The sequence below is a fragment of the Heptranchias perlo genome, chromosome 5 (genome assembly GCF_035084215.1).
Source record: "Heptranchias perlo isolate sHepPer1 chromosome 5, sHepPer1.hap1, whole genome shotgun sequence".
NCBI classification, from domain to species: domain Eukaryota; kingdom Metazoa; phylum Chordata; class Chondrichthyes; order Hexanchiformes; family Hexanchidae; genus Heptranchias; species Heptranchias perlo.
The window spans coordinates 94,993,284-95,009,033 of record NC_090329.1 but is presented as its reverse complement, the minus strand read 5'-3'; the positions used below and the strand labels follow the sequence as shown (position 1 = coordinate 95,009,033).

At 39.7% G+C, this 15,750-nt stretch overlaps 1 protein-coding gene across 2 annotated transcripts in view; it reads right to left on the bottom strand.

The window, feature by feature from the left end:
* Positions 1-1,150: 1,150 nt before the first annotated feature.
* hbs1l (HBS1-like translational GTPase) overlaps positions 1,151-15,750 on the bottom strand; it is a 178,321-nt gene continuing 163,721 nt past the window's right edge. For both annotated transcript variants that reach the window (XM_067984845.1, XM_067984848.1), the window contains exons 15-18: positions 11,121-11,229; positions 8,040-8,140; positions 5,637-5,781; positions 1,151-1,853 (exon numbers count right to left, since the gene is read on the bottom strand). In XM_067984845.1, the coding sequence (XP_067840946.1) occupies positions 1,842-1,853; positions 5,637-5,781; positions 8,040-8,140; positions 11,121-11,229 (367 nt within the window). In that variant the 3' untranslated portion in view covers positions 1,151-1,841. The remainder of the gene's footprint in view (positions 1,854-5,636; positions 5,782-8,039; positions 8,141-11,120; positions 11,230-15,750) is intronic.

The following is a 15,750-nucleotide window of genomic DNA, read 5'->3' as shown; positions in this document are numbered from 1 at the left end:
AGGATAAGAGGAGATTGATAGAGGTGTTCAAAATCATGAAGGGTTTTGACAGAGTAAATAAGGAGAAACTGTTTCCAGTGGCAGAAGAGTTGGTAACCAGAGGACACAGATTTAAGATGATTGGCAAAAGAGCCAAAGGTGACATGAGGAAACATTTTTTTTACGCAGCGAGTTGAAATGATCTGGAATGCACTGCCTGAAGCAGATTCAATAGTAACTTTCAAAAGGGAATTGAATAAATACTTGAAGGGAAAAAATTTTACAGGGCTATGGGAAAGAGCAGGGGAATGGGACTAATTGGATAGCTCTTTCAAAGAGCCGGCATAGGCAAGATGGGCCAAATGGCCTCCTCCTGTGCTTACCTACTAGAATACATCAGCTACATCATTCTCTACTTATTAAATATGTATTGTTTTCTGGTCCGTTTTCTCCCCTCCTGAAGTTATTGACTCCTTGCTGGGGAATGGTTCCAAGCTCATGGGTGAGTTTTGACATTGAGTATTGGCTGGATATTCATCTGAACTGACACTGCAGCCAATTCCAGTCCTATCTTCACTCAACATCCATATACACACTTCAAGCAGGGGTTGCTGGATTGTAATCAGGAGTTGTCCCCTCCCCAACACAGGATCTCCAAGGTCAATTGGAGCTCCCCTTCTGTCACAACAGCAGAGACTGGGGATCAAATCTGGGACCTTCCTGGTCAGTGTGACTTACCTATTTATTAGATAAACTCAATGACCCATCTGTGGGGGAGGGGAGAACCAAAATATTTTTTGAACATTCTGGTTTTGAACATTGCATCATACAGAAAATTGAGAAGTGCCTCAACAGTATGACTAAGTGACACCTTACATGGCTACTTAGAAGTTTGAGAGCTCATGGTTGGTCAATTCAAGAGCTACAGAAAAGCCTACAGTACCAGACTAGAACAACAAACTACAAGAATGACTATTCAGGTAGTTAGAATCAGCACTGCTATCGAAAAGGGACATGTGTATCAAAATGAAACTACTGTACAATGTAAAGAAATCCTAAACCTCTTGCAACTAAAATTATTAATACTTTGGGCAGCTGAAAAATAAGGCAATTTCACAATCCAGTTGAAAACACAACTGAAACAATAAATGACAAAAATTTGAAGCAATGCTTTGCTTGAACCATATTTTATTCAGTACCAGCTTTAGTCACTTGCACATTGATAAATAGTTTTGGAACACTTTCCACTGATATGAAAGAGGATAGTTGGAGTATTACATCTGATCATCTGATGTACTGCAAATTCATTTTTTTTGGAAAGAGGATTCTAAGTACTTTTGTTACTTGTTATCATTAATCTGTCTGTGTTAGCAGATCAACCCATAAATACATTAGTAAATCATGGCACGCTAATGGAAGAACAAACAGTAGGCAGGCAAACCAAAGAAGTATTTGTCAACTGTTGGCCACTGAATGTGTAGTTCAGTTGGGTCACACATCATATACCCAACATGTTGTTCCTTTTTTTTGATGTGTATTATGTATCAGTGTGCAGAGTGCTGATAAAAATCACTATAACTAATTGTGCAGAGCTGCAGAGATTCTTCTCAGACACAGTGCAACTTTGCTTATGGAGGTATTACTAGCAGTATGAGTCAATAAATTGAGAAGACCATTCTGTCAGTTGCTTTCTTGACAAATTCAAGTTCACTGAAGTTCCATTTTGGATTATTATAAATTGCACAGTGTTTTGCCGACCACAGTTCCTACATCCTTCAAAGCTGTGAGACATTGTCAAGTTGGCCTGTGTTTCTTAATTAGGATCGATGAAAAGTCAAAAATTAGGAAATCCCTCTCTACAATTATTCTTTGATCTGTAATAAAAAGAGAAAATAGTAACAGGTTGTTATTATTATTAGGTTGCTGAATTACACAGTGAATGAGAACTTGTTATTTCATGATTATTAGCTAAACTAAAAAAAGTTGTGAAGTCAAGGCACTTTAAATTTCTCATCTATAACAGAAACAGTGCATTCTTTTTGGTGGAATGACTACATTTTCTGATTGGTGAACTGTTAAATCACACTGATAAGAAGCTAGTGATGAACTTGAGAGAACATTTCCACTTCAATTTTTAAATGCACTCAAAAGGACTGGCACAGAACAATTATTCTTCTTCAATTTACAAAACTGAATCAAATAAAAATGTTTCAAGCCATCAGGAGAAAATATTTATATATTATATGTACTTCGAGTTTTTAACAAATAAATAAATGGCTGCCCTCAATGGCATTAGACCGTGACTTCTGACACCCGCTGCCTAGAGGCAGACACAAAGAACAACCACTTAGGTAAAGTGCCACAAGACTGTTAAAGTCCATGGGGGATTTTAACTATCATATTAACTGGACAAATCAAATTGGGCAGGGCAGCCTTGAGGAAGAGTTTATTGAGTGTATTAGGGATGGATTTCTTGAGCAGTATGTAACTGATCCTACAAGGGGGCAGGCAACCTTGAACCTGGTCCTGTGTAATGAGCCAGGATTAATTAATAATGCCCTAGTTAAGGATTCCCTTGGAATGAGTGACCATAACATGGTTACATTCCATATCCAATTAGAGGGTGAGAAGGTTGGTTCTCAAACAAGCGTACTGAGCTTGAATAAAGGAGACTATGATGGTATGAGAGCGGAATTGATTAAAGTGCACTGGGAAAATAGATTAAAGGGTAAGACGGTACATGAGCAGTGGTGTTCATTTAAGGAGTTATTTTACAACTTTCAAAAAATATATATTCCACTGAGGAAAAAAGGGTGTAAAAGAAATGACAGCCATCCGTGGCTAAGTAAAGAAATTAAGGATAGTATCCGACTAAAAACAAGGACATATAAGGTAGCCAAACTTAGTGGGAGGATAGAAGATTGAGAAGTCTTCAAAAGACAGCAAAAAGTAACGAAAGGATTGATTAAGAAAGGGAAGATAGATTATGAAAATAAATTAGCAAAAAATATAAAAACAGATAGCAAGAGTTTCTACAGTTATATAAAAAGAAAAGGGGTGGCTAAGGCAAACATAGGTCCCTTAGAGGATGAGACCGGGAAATTAATGGTGGGAAACATGGAGATGGCAAAAATGCTGAATAAATATTTTGTTTCAGTCTTTACAGTAGAGGACACTAAGAATATCCCAACACTGGACAAACAGGGGGCTCTGGGGGGGGAGGAGCTAAATACGATTAAAATCACTAAGGAATTGGTACTCAGTAAATTAATGGGAGTCAAGGCAGATAAAACCCCTGGACCTGATGGCTTACATCCTAGGGTCTTGAGGGAAGTGGCAGTAGGGATTGTGGATGCTTTGGTAATAATTTTCCAAAATTCTCTGGACTCGGCAAAGGTCCCAGCAGATTGGAAAACTGCTAATGTAACACCCTTATTTAAAAAGGGTAGTAGGCAGAAGGCTGGAAATTATAGACCAGTTAGCCTAACATCTGTGGTGGGTAAAATTTTGGAGTCTATTATTAAGGAGACAGTAGCGGAACATTTGGATAAACATAATTTAATAGGACAAAGTCAGCATGGCTTTATGAAGGGGAAGTCATGTCTGACAAATTTGCTTGAGTTCTTTGAGGACATAACGTACAGGGTGGATAAAGGGGAACCAGTGGACGTAGTGTATTTAGACTTCCAGAAGGCATTTGACAAGGTGCCACAAAAAAGATTATTGCTCAAGATAAAGAATCACTGGATTGGGGGTAATATTCTGGCATGGGTGGAGGATTGGTTATCTAACAGGAAGCAGAGAGTTGGGATAAATGGTTCATTCTCGGACTGGCAACCAGTAGTCAGTGGTGTTCCGCAGGGGTCGGTGCTGGGTCCCCAACTCTTTACAATCTATATTAACGATTTGGAGGAGGGGACCGAGTGTAACATATCAAAGTTTGCAGATGATACAAAGATGGGAGGGAAAGTAGAGAGTGAGGAGGACATAAAAAACCTACAGGGGGATATAGACAGGCTGGGTGAGTGGGCGGAGATTTGGCAGATGCAATACAATATTGGAAAATGTGAGGTTATGCACTTTGGCAGGAAAAATCAGAGAGCAAGTTATTATCTTAATGGTGAGAAACTGGAAAGTACTGCAGTACAAAGGGATCTGGGGGTCCTAGTGCAAGAAAATCAAAAAGTTAGTATGCAGGTGCAGCAGGTGATCAAGAAGGCCAACGGAATGTTGGCTTTTATTGCTAGGGGGATAGAATATAAAAACAGGGAGGTATTGCTGCAGTTATATAAGGTATTGGTGAGACCGCACCTGGAATACTGCATACAGTTTTGGTGTCCATACTTAAGAAAAGACATACTTGCTCTCGAGGCAGTACAAAGAAGGTTCACTCGGTTAATCCCGGGGATGAGGGGGTGGACATATGAGGAGAGGTTGAGTAGATTGGGACTCTACTCATTGGAGTTCAGAAGAATGAGAGGCGATCTTATTGAAACATATAAGATTGTGAAGGGGCTTGATCGGGTGGATGCGGTGAGGATGTTCCCAAGGATGGGTGAAACTAGAATTAGGGGGCATAATCTTAGAATAAGGGGCTGCTCTTTCAAAACTGAGATGAGGAGAAACTTCTTCACTCAGAGGGTAGTAGGTCTGTGGAATTTGCTGCCCCAGGAAGCGGTGGAAGCTACATCATTAAATAAATTTAAAACAGAAATAGACAGTTTCCTAGAAGTAAAGGGAATTAGGGGTTACGGGGAGCGGGCAGGAAATTGGACATGAATTTAAATTTGAGGTTAGGATCAGATCAGCCATGATCTTATTGAATGGCAGAGCAGGCTCGAGGGGCCGATTGGCCTACTCCTGCTCCTATTTCTTATGTTCTTCTGGAACAGTATCCCAGCTCGAGTCACTGCCTTCTTCAGGGAAAGAATGTTGAATGAAAAAATTAACACAACTTTATCCTAAAAGTTCAGTACTGTTTTATATTTGAGTCTTTCAACACATTTCAAAAGCAAGTAAAAAATTGAAAAATGTTTTAAAAACTGTGATTCTGAGACTAGCAAATCTATCTTCTGTGGGTAAGACAAGATACGTCAATCTGTTCTGGCTATCCGACCTTAGTAACTTTTTTTATACTGATCAAGATTGATGAATGCCAGGATAACAGAATGCACATCTTCAATTTTGAATCCCAGTATTACCATCACGCACTCTCAAGTTAGGTGCCAAGTAGGGAGTAAAGCTTTCTCATCACATTCCATGTCAGCCATAGTGTCCAAGTGAGCCTGTGACCAAGAAATTGTGACCAAGCCAGAGATACTTTCGCTCTGTGTGTTAGCACCTACTAGGAACTGAGCTCAGGCTGCACAAGCTCATATTGTGCATTAATTTACAGCAACAAGAGGCAAGAATTTCATCTATCTGGGTTAGATTCAAGTATGGATGTCAAGGGAGAAAGGGCAGAGGTGCTAACTCACCCATCAGGCCTTTTTTTTTAAAATAAAGAGGGGAAGTCCCACAGTTATGAAGAACTGAATCAACTAGTGTTAAAAAAGCTTATAACTTAAGGATGTGGTTTATTTTGCTAAACCTTACATGCATTACAGTTTCATACAGTGGAAAATCAAACGGATCTTAAAGTTTCAAGTAATAGTTACCTCTGTGACTACTCCTGCTGCTATAGTGGATCCACCGTAACGTAACATAAAGCGACCCAGCTCTTTGTAGTCTTTGTAGAGTTCCAGAGAGACGGGTCTCTGGGCCTGGAGCTCTATCAAGGCATTCTGCCCTTTAGTCAAACATCTGAAGGAGATCATAATCAAAATATGAGAACAGTAAGAAATCAGATACAAGATCTCCTGGCTCATAAGTCAAGAGAGCACAAGGACCGAAATGTTATAGAAATATCTCCAACCTATCATTCAGAGTTTTGACAATTAATAGCTGGATGGTATAATAATTTAAAGAGCTTTAAGATCTTGAAAACAATCTTTTTTTAACCCTATTAAAGCTGAATGTTGTTTCCTTTGATAATTTGCCATATCTTCTCTACATTCTGTGTGTTTGCCCCAATGTCAGCCTCATTTCAGTGAGGTACTCAATGGGAAGATGGCATTCTGGCAACCACAGTCCTCCAACTAACTAGTAAAAGAATAAAGTAACAGCTTATGAACCAAGAGACCTTTAGATTAAACACGTAAACAAGCAATGGCAATCTCCTTTGCCTTTATTTGCATTTTATAGACTTATTTAGATGAAGACTTCATTAGGCTTTAAAGCAGGAGGATAGGAAAATACTATGTGAAGGATTAGAAATGGAGTATCTCCCTGAAATCTGAAGCTGATTTTATGAAAACTGAGTCCCGAGTACGTGTGACATGTACAGGAGTAGATAGGGAATTTCTCTATTTGCTGCCTCGTAATGAAACCCCCTGCCTGTGCATGAGTTGATTAAACACACGGTATTCATTCTGTTTTAGATTTAGCCACAGCTACAGCAGCATACTATTGTGGTTTGATTCAGAGTCTATGACCCACCTAAGCAATTGATCAAAGTCTAAATTTAGGCATTCCAAAACTGCTTGCTCACATCTTTCATAACATTTTATATAATTTTGCTGAATTTAGTACAATAGACTTACCTTATGTGTATATCGTATTTTCTGTACTTTTCATGAATCATTTAAAGGGATATTTCACCCTGGCTCTATCAATATGCATCCAAAGTTAATATAAGATAGTTAAAACCTATTTCTATCAAAGCATTTGAGTCATTAATAGATGTGAATTAGCTATGAAAGAAGTTGGATACAGTAAATCCCTAAATAATTACAATAATTTCATAACCTGGTTTAACAGTTCCAAATAAATGTTATTCGGGCAAAACACAATCTTAGAATGGGCATGCTTTGGGATCTAGACAGTTTGGACAGCATTGTTCTAAATGGCTGATGTAATTAAATCCTTCACAAAAATGGCAGGACCATTTCACCGCAAAAAAAAAAAAATAATTTACAGTCACTGTCTTGCAATATATGTCATTATGAAAATTTATTTGAATAGCACTGAATCTTTTTGGAGAGAAATTAGGTTATCAAATCATCTTCACTGTCACTTTTTTGACTAGAAATCTGCTCTACTTCTGAACCGAAAGGTCACTTACTAATACAATTGCTTATTGCATTCTCTCAGCTGAGTAATGGTGCCAGGACTAGAAACTGCATGGGGAAGCCAAACGAGATGTTTTTTTTTAAAATATAGCTTTCATTTTTGCACCGTCTTACTCAAAGGGAATGACGCAACTGAGCAAGATCCTGCTGCAAGCATTTCTTGTGGTAGATAGGGTGGGGTTACACAACTCTATCAACGTCCTATTAATTAATTCATACACATTCTTTGCAGTTAAAAGTGGAAAATAATACAGAAGTTCAAAATGTTCCACAGTTTTGGATGGCCATTCCAAGAAAAGAATTGTTTTTTCCAATAGCTTGTGTCCTGATGGGCAAGAAATGTAAAACAGTGACAATCTAATGTTCAAAAACGAAGATAACTGCATGCAACATCTGTTGCCAGCAGGATTACTCAAGTAGACGGTGTAAATATAAACCCAACTGCAATTATTACATTTGAATTACCACCTTAGTGCTTCTCTACATGAAAAGTTAGATTAATACTTCAGGTAGTACACAGTAACACTGAAGATTTATTCTAGCCTCCATTTCCAATGTGAACAAGTTCCAATCTCAGCCATACTGTCAGGGAAGATGCTCAAAGAAGCATCATGCTTTACACAAAGCGATAAAGAACTAATAGGTGACTCTCAGACTTGAATCAGCACATGAGTGATACTGGGAGAAAGTTATCTTTATGATCAGAGAAATGGTGCCACAGGAGTTATCAAAACAAGAAAAAAAAAGGAAAAGAAACAATTTTAAGTCATCAATATTTTAACAATTGATCTGGTTCAAGCTGACCAAAATCAATTTTTGAATTCTCCATGCAAGTATAACTATGAAGGATAATAGTCAAAGAAATATATAGACTTTTTAAGCATTGCTTACTTGGGTTTTTTCTTGAGAACCTCTCCTGTGCTCTTGTGCAGAATGCTCACTAGCCTTCTGATTATACATGGTTCACTTAAAGTTTGGTAGTGTAATAAAACCTGTTAATGAAGGTACAGTTCATATTTTAAATTTAAAATACAACTCTCCAGAGTACTCAAAGCACTTTTTTTTTGAAAACAGCAGTATTCATATTTCCTATTCGTTATATTTGAACAAGTTCCCTTTTAGTCACTATCATAGCTTCAAAGTTTACTCAACATCTTTCCAGAGTTTGAAAAAGATATATAAGAATATGCAGTTTCTGTTACTTCTGATGATTTCAAATTTCAAAGTTTTGAACAAATTCAAACATTACAAGATGGGCCATACAAAATAACACAAATGCTCCCATAACTAGGATTTGAAGAGTTGGAGGTAGGAGCATGATGGCAAGATTCATTTAGTGTGGTGAAGGGGGTCAAGAGAGAAAGAAGCCACTTTAAATTCTGAAACTGCCGAGGTTCTATGGATCACTAAAAGGCTAACAACTCCAGTGACTTCATTTTTGCATAGCCACGCTAGTTAAAAATGGCACAATTGATTTTAGTTGCAGATACATGATTTAAACAATTTTAAAAATAAGCTCTTCAAGCTTATTTTTCCAAGTCAAACAAATTCTTAATAAAACAGGTTCAGGACATCCCAATATGTCTTTATTAAAGAATTCAAAAATCCAATGACATAAATTATTTCTTTGTGAGTTTGGCTGTGTAGCTCCCGAGGGCTGAAAAGAGGCACAAATTATCAAATGAGTGACAATAAAGGCAATTTAATGCAGGCCTCTGTCTAGCATTTGGCTTGTAATACATTCACTGCATTTACGAAATGAGCTAGGATGTTTTCTGGCTATGTTATTGCTTGACTGTAATATCCCAAGTATGGAAATCTGATTTTAACTTGCACCTTGCAGAGTCAGATATACAAAGCATTGTAACAAGTGGCATCATGGTATCAGAGTTCAGTGAGTGAGTTCATATATTAACCCAATATTTCTGCTCAAAAGAGCACACAACTTGGTTCACCATAGAAAATCTGCAATTGACATATTTTCACATGCTTATGACAAATCTAAAGTTCATAATACTGTAGAGAATCAAGCTAAATACAGAGGAGGCCTGAAAAAGGGAATAAGAGGAGAAAAGAACGAGTATGAGAATAGATTAGTGACTAGCATAAAAGGGAACCCAAAAGTCTTTTATAAACATATAAATAGTAAAAGGATAGTCAAAGAAAGGGTGGGGTCAATTAGGAACAAAAAAGGAGATCTTCTTGTGGAGGCAGAGGGCATGGCTGAGGTACTAAATGAATACTACACTTCACTAGAGAAGAGGATGCTGACAATGTAGCAGTAATATATTGGATAGGATAAAAAAAGATAAAGAGGAGATACTTAAAAGGTTGGTAGTACTCAAAATAGAAAAATCACCGGTCCAGATGGGATGCATCCTAGGTTAGCGAGGGAAATAAGAGTAGAAATTGCAGAGGCTCTGACCATAATCTTCCAATCCTCCTGAGATATGGGGGTGGTGCCAGAGGACTGGTGAATTGCAAATTTTACACTCCTGTTCAAAAAAGGAGGGAGGGATAAACTTGGCAATTACAGGCCAGTCAGCCTAACGACGGTGGTAGGGAAAATTTTAGAGACAATAATACGGGACAAAATTAATTGGCACTTGAAAAAGTATGGGCTAATAAATGAAAGTCAGCAGAGATTTGTTAAGGGAAAATCGTGTTTGACTAACTTGATTGAGTTCTTTCATGAGATAATGGAGAGGGTTGATGAGGGTAGTGCGTTTGGTGTTCTGTATATGGACTTTCAAAAGGCATTTGATAAAGTACCACATAATAGACTTGTTAGCAAAATTAAAGCTCATGGGATTAAAGAGAACAGTGGCAGCGTGGATACAAAATTGGCTAGGGGACAGAAAACAGAGTGCAGTGGTGATGGAAGTATACAGTGGTGTTCCCCAGGGGTCAGTATTAGGACCACTGCTCTTTTTGATATGTATTAATGTCCTGGACTTGGATATCGGGGGTTTCATTTCAAAGTTTGCAGATAACATGAAACTCGGAAATGTAGTAAACAATGTGGAGAATAGTAACAGACTTCAGGAGGACATAGACAAACTGGTGAAATGGGCAGATACATGGCAGATGAAATTTAATGCAGAGAAGTGTGAAGTGATACATTTTGGTAGGAAGAATGAGGAGAGGCAATATTAATTAAATGGTGAATGGGGGTGTACGTGCACAAATGGCAGGACAAGTTGAGAAGGCTGTTAAAAAGCATATAGGATCCTGGCATAAAGTACAAAAGCAAGGAGGTTATGCTAAACCTTTATAAAACACTGGTTGGGTCTCAGCTAGAGTATTCAATTCTGGGCACCACATTTTAGGAAGGATGTCAAGGCCTTAGAAATTGTGCAGAAAAGATTTACTAGAATGGTACCAGGGATGAGGGACTTCAGTTACATGGAGAGACTGGAGAAGCTAGGAATATTCTCTGTGGAGCAGAGAAGGTCAAGAGGAAATTTGATAGACGAGTTCAAAATCATGAACAGTTTTGATAGAGTAAATAAGGAGAAATTGTTTCCAGTGGTGGAAGGGTCAGTAACCAGAGGACACAGTGACATGAGGAAACATTGTTTTAAGGCAGAGAGTTGTTATGATCTGGAATGCACTGCCTGAAAAGTGAGGGAAGCAGATTCAATAATAACTTTCAAAAGGGAATTGGATAAATACTCAAAGGGAAAAAATTTACAGGGCCGTGGGGAAAGAGCAGGGGAATGGGACTAATTGGATAGCTCTTTCAAAGAGCTAGCACATGCACGATGGGCCAAATGGCCTCCTTTTGTGCTCTAACATACTATGATAAGTGCACGTGAGAAACTTAAAACATGCCCTAAAATTCAATTAAGACAAGAAAAAGTATGCTGGACTGCTATAGAAAGTTTGTGCTTCCAAGTGCAATTTTGCTTTTAATCCCCACTGTCATTTACTGAATTCTAAATTAATGCGATAAAAGAAAAGTGCACTTACTGGTAAACCTTGTGTGATTGGAATATCAATATTGAAAATAAGAACTCTAGCTCTAAACCTCGTGCATGTTTTTATAGGTGCTTTCTGATCACAAAAAATACATCCCACACTATAGGAAGAGAAAATAAAAGACAAAAGTCAGCAGAACTTGTCAAAAACAGACTGTAATTGAGGTTAAACAACTTCTGTATGTTAATGCAATTTGGTTTCAAAAATGTTTATATTATATCAGTTTATATATTATGTTAAATTGTGATTCTATTTGGTGAGGAATCAGACATTAATGCATAGCAAAACCTGAATATATAAAATGACCTCAACTGCCACAGCTTAATAGTTACACAGCTATATACTTAACAGTCAGAATGAACGTGTGTTTTAAAATGGAAGAAGCGACCTCTAGCTAAATGAAGCATTGTGTTTTAAAATAGGGAGCTACTCCTTTTGTAAAAAATTCAGACATGTTACAAAAGATTGTGATTTTCATAAAAACATAAAATTTTACAGCATTTTGAAGCAGGTCATTCTGCCCATTGCGCCTGTGCCAGCTTTCATTCCCCTGCCCTTTCTCCACAGTCATTTCAATTACTTATCCACTTCCAATTTAAAAGCCTTTAACAACAGACCAGCAATTGTGGCAATGCAGCTGCATTGCAAAACCAACACACGAACAATGCACTGTACTTCCAAGAGCACAAGACTTCTTGCACGCAAATTTTTACAAACCAGCCCCAAAAGACACCTGTGTGTCTACAGTACAGCAAGTCCATGTTTAAAATTCTATTACATTGGCAGCTCAGTTTCTCATTTATCATTTTCCCCTAAAGGTACAGGCCAATAATTTACATTAACTACTGGTTTTGGTGCCTAGTTGAAATGTGGCCTTCATTTTGAGCATTGGAAATGTCTGTTAGTTATACTTATTTGTGAGGCAACTTGAGACATTTCTTTATGATAAAGATGCTATATAAATGCAAGTTCGTGTTGCTATTGACGAATTTAAATAGAAAATGTAGGAATAGTTTTGTAATCTACATTGTGAATGGACTGTGCAACTTTCAGCAATCAAAGGACACAGTGATTCAACAGCAAAAAATTAAATTCATAGCATTATGACATTAAATACACAAAAGAGAATTTTTAAAAATTAGTACTCTTTAAAAAATCAAACCTAAGATTTTAGATGGCACAGTGACAGCGCACGGTCACTATTACTCTAGGATCTGAGTTCAAATCCAGCTAAGATTGATGGGCTGAAAGTCTCTTCTCTCTGCTAGGTGTAAAGGTTTCATTTGAAATGGTTGTGGGGCAATCCAGTTCCTAGGAGGATGCAGCTCTAAAGACAAAATTACCCCATAACTGACTATCTGACTCAGATAGACCACAAGGATTACTATTGTGGGAAGTGGGAAAATTAAAACTGGTTCAGTAGGGTGTAAACTTCTGTAATTAGGGCTAAGCGACATTATTGGAGCTGAATACAGGAGGCATTACCCTGCATTTGTCTGCACTATACCAGAGTGCCTGATGTAATTCTATAGACTGATACACCGGCAGGATGGGAAGAGGTATTTAGAGTGGGAGGAGGCTTGTGTGGAGTATAAACACTGGCACAGACCAATTTGGCCGAATGGCCTTTTTCTGTGTTATAGATTCTATGTAATTCTATGATATTGGTTACCAAAAGCAGAAATGGCGCTTCATTCACAAATATCATCCCTCACCTCCATATGCATATAAATTCATTCTTTTTTTTAAAAAAAAAGACTGAATCTATTCAGAGTGATCCATGGGTAGGTACTTACCATTAACAACACTTACCATACAGTTACTATCTCCTTTAAACAGATTCTGCACTGTTGGCCAAATTGAAAACTGGACATATATTAAAATATTGACGGAAATGTGTAGGCTACTTTGGACATGGACAGGCTGTCCCATAGTGTAAGCAGATCTCCACCCTGCCCATAAAAGAGCCAACATTAGTGGTAATACAGCACGAGAGAGCGGGGGGATAAGGGGCGGGTCAAAGGCGAGTCAGCGCACGGTCGGGAGCGAGTCAGCACAAGGTCTGAGAGAGTGGGGGGATAAGAGGCGGGTCGGAGGCGAGTCAGCGCACGGCCCGAGAGAGCGGGGGGATAAGGGGCGGGTCGGAGGCGAGTCAGCGCACGGCCCGAGAGAGCGGGGGGATAAGGGGCGGGTCGGAGGCGAGTCAGCGCACGGCCCGAGAGAGCGGGGGGGGGATAAGGGGCGGGTCGGAGGCGAGTCAGCGCACGGCCCGAGAGAGCGGGGGGATAAGAGGCGCGGTCGGGGGCGAGCCAGCGCGCGGCCGGGGGCGAGGCAGCGCGCGGTAAGTCAACTCATCACAGACAGAAATTGAAAAAGTGACGTTACATGTCAGCGGGTAGGTGATTGGTTGGTGAGTATCATTTATTTTTTCTCCAGCTTAGAGCAGGGGTTTAACTAAGAGCTTAAAACAATAATTAATTATGAGCTTAAAACAATAATTTAAACTAGATAAATGAATTAGTCAATAAAATGAAGAATAGCGACTGATTTAAAAACTCAATTAAAGTGAATAAATAAATTCTTGGTAGACAAGGAATGGCAGGGCAGGTGGTGTGTTGTAACTGCAGCATGTGGGAGTCTGTGGAGAGCAGCGAGAAGATCCCAGGCAAACACATCTGCAAGTAAATGTCTGCAGCTGGAGGAACTTCAGCTCAGAATTGTTGGGCTGAAGTCCGAGCTGCAGACATTGCGATGCATCTGGGAGGAGGAGAGTTATTTGGGCACTCTGATCCAGGAGGCAGTCACTCCCCTTAAATTAGGTAGTAGTTTAGATTCGTTCAGTGGTCAGGGATAGGAGGGTGTGACTGCATGTCAGGCAGGTATGGGGACCCAGGATGTAGTGATGGAGGAGCCTTGGCTCTTGACCTTCTCCAACAGGTACAAGGTACTTGCTACCTAAATGGATGAGAGCAAGGATTGCAGGGAGGATGGGCTAACTGACCATAGCACTGTGGTACAGGAGGCCATTCAAGTGGGGGAAGTGAAAAGGAATGTGGTAGTGGTAGGAGACAGTATAGTCAGGGGGACAGACACTGCTCTCTGCAGCCGCGACCGAGAGTCCCGAAGGTTGTGTTGCCTGCCCAGTGCCAGGGTTAAGGACATCTCCTCGCGGCTGGAAAAGAATTTGGAGCATGAAGGGGAGGATCCAGTTATCGTGGTCCACATAGGGATCAACGATATAGGTAGAACTAGGAATGAGGTTCTGCTGAGACAGCTCAGCTTGAGGAGCTAAGGTCTAAATTAATAAGCAGAACCTCAAAGGTAATAATCTCTCGGTTACTACCTGAGTCACATGCAAATTGGCATAGGGAGAAACAGATCAGAGAGTTAAATGCGTGGCTCTAAGAGTGTTGTGGGAGGAAGGGGTATCGATTGATGGGGCACTGGCACCAGTACTGGGGAAAGAGGGAGCTGTTCCGATGGGACGGGCTCCACTTAAACTGGGCTGGGGCCGGCGTCCTGGCGAATCAAATAACTAGGGCTGTAGATAGGGCTTTAAACTAAAAAGGTTGGGGGTGGGGGGAGGAAGAACAGTCAGGTGAGGGGAAATTTAGAAAGCTAATGAGAAAAGTTAAGACAACAGAACAGTGTAGTGACTTGGGTAAAGATAAGCAGAGTGTGGCAGGAAGGGTCAGAGAGTTTACCAATAATAGTGCAACAACAAGTAAGGTCAAAGCAGGAAAAAAAATGGTAAAAAGTCAAAATTAAAGGCACTTTATCTGAATGCACAGAGCATTCATAACAAGAAAGATGAATTAATTGCACAAAGAGATAAATGGGTTTGACCTAATAACCATTACAGAGACGTGGTTGCAAAATGATCAAGGTTGGGAATTAAATATTCCAGGGTACATGACAATTAGAACGTAAGAAATAGGAGGAGTAGTAGGCCATACGGCCCCTTGAACCTGCTCAGCCATTCAATCAGATCATGGCTGATCTTCGACCTTAACTCCACTTTCCCGCCCAATCCCCATATCCCTTGATTCCCCGAGAGTCTAAAAATCTATCTATCTCAGCCTTGAAAATATTCAATAACTCAGCATCCACAGCCCTCTGGGGTAGAGAATTCCAAAGATTCACAACCCTCTGCGTGAAGAAATTCCTCCTCATCTCAGTCTTGAATGGCCGACCCCATATCCTGTGATTATGCCCCCTAATTCTAGATTCCCTAGCCAGGGGAAAGATAGGCAGAATGGAAAAGGAGGGGGTGTAGCCCTAACAATAAGGATGACAATAAACTGGAAAGTACTGCAGTAAAAAGGGATCTGGGGGTCCTAGTGCAAGAAAATCAAAAAGTTGGTATGCAGGTGCAGCAGGTGATCAAGAAGGCCAACGGAATGTTGGCTTTTATTGCTAGGGGGATAGAATATAAAAACAGGGAGGTATTGCTGCAGTTATATAAGGTATTGGTGAGACCGCACCTGGAATACTGCATACAGTTTTGGTGTCCATACTTAAGAAAAGGCATACTTGCTCTCGAGGCAGTACAAAGAAGGTTCACTCGGTTAATCCCGGGGATGAGGGGGCGGACATATGAGGAGAGGTTGAGTAGATTGGG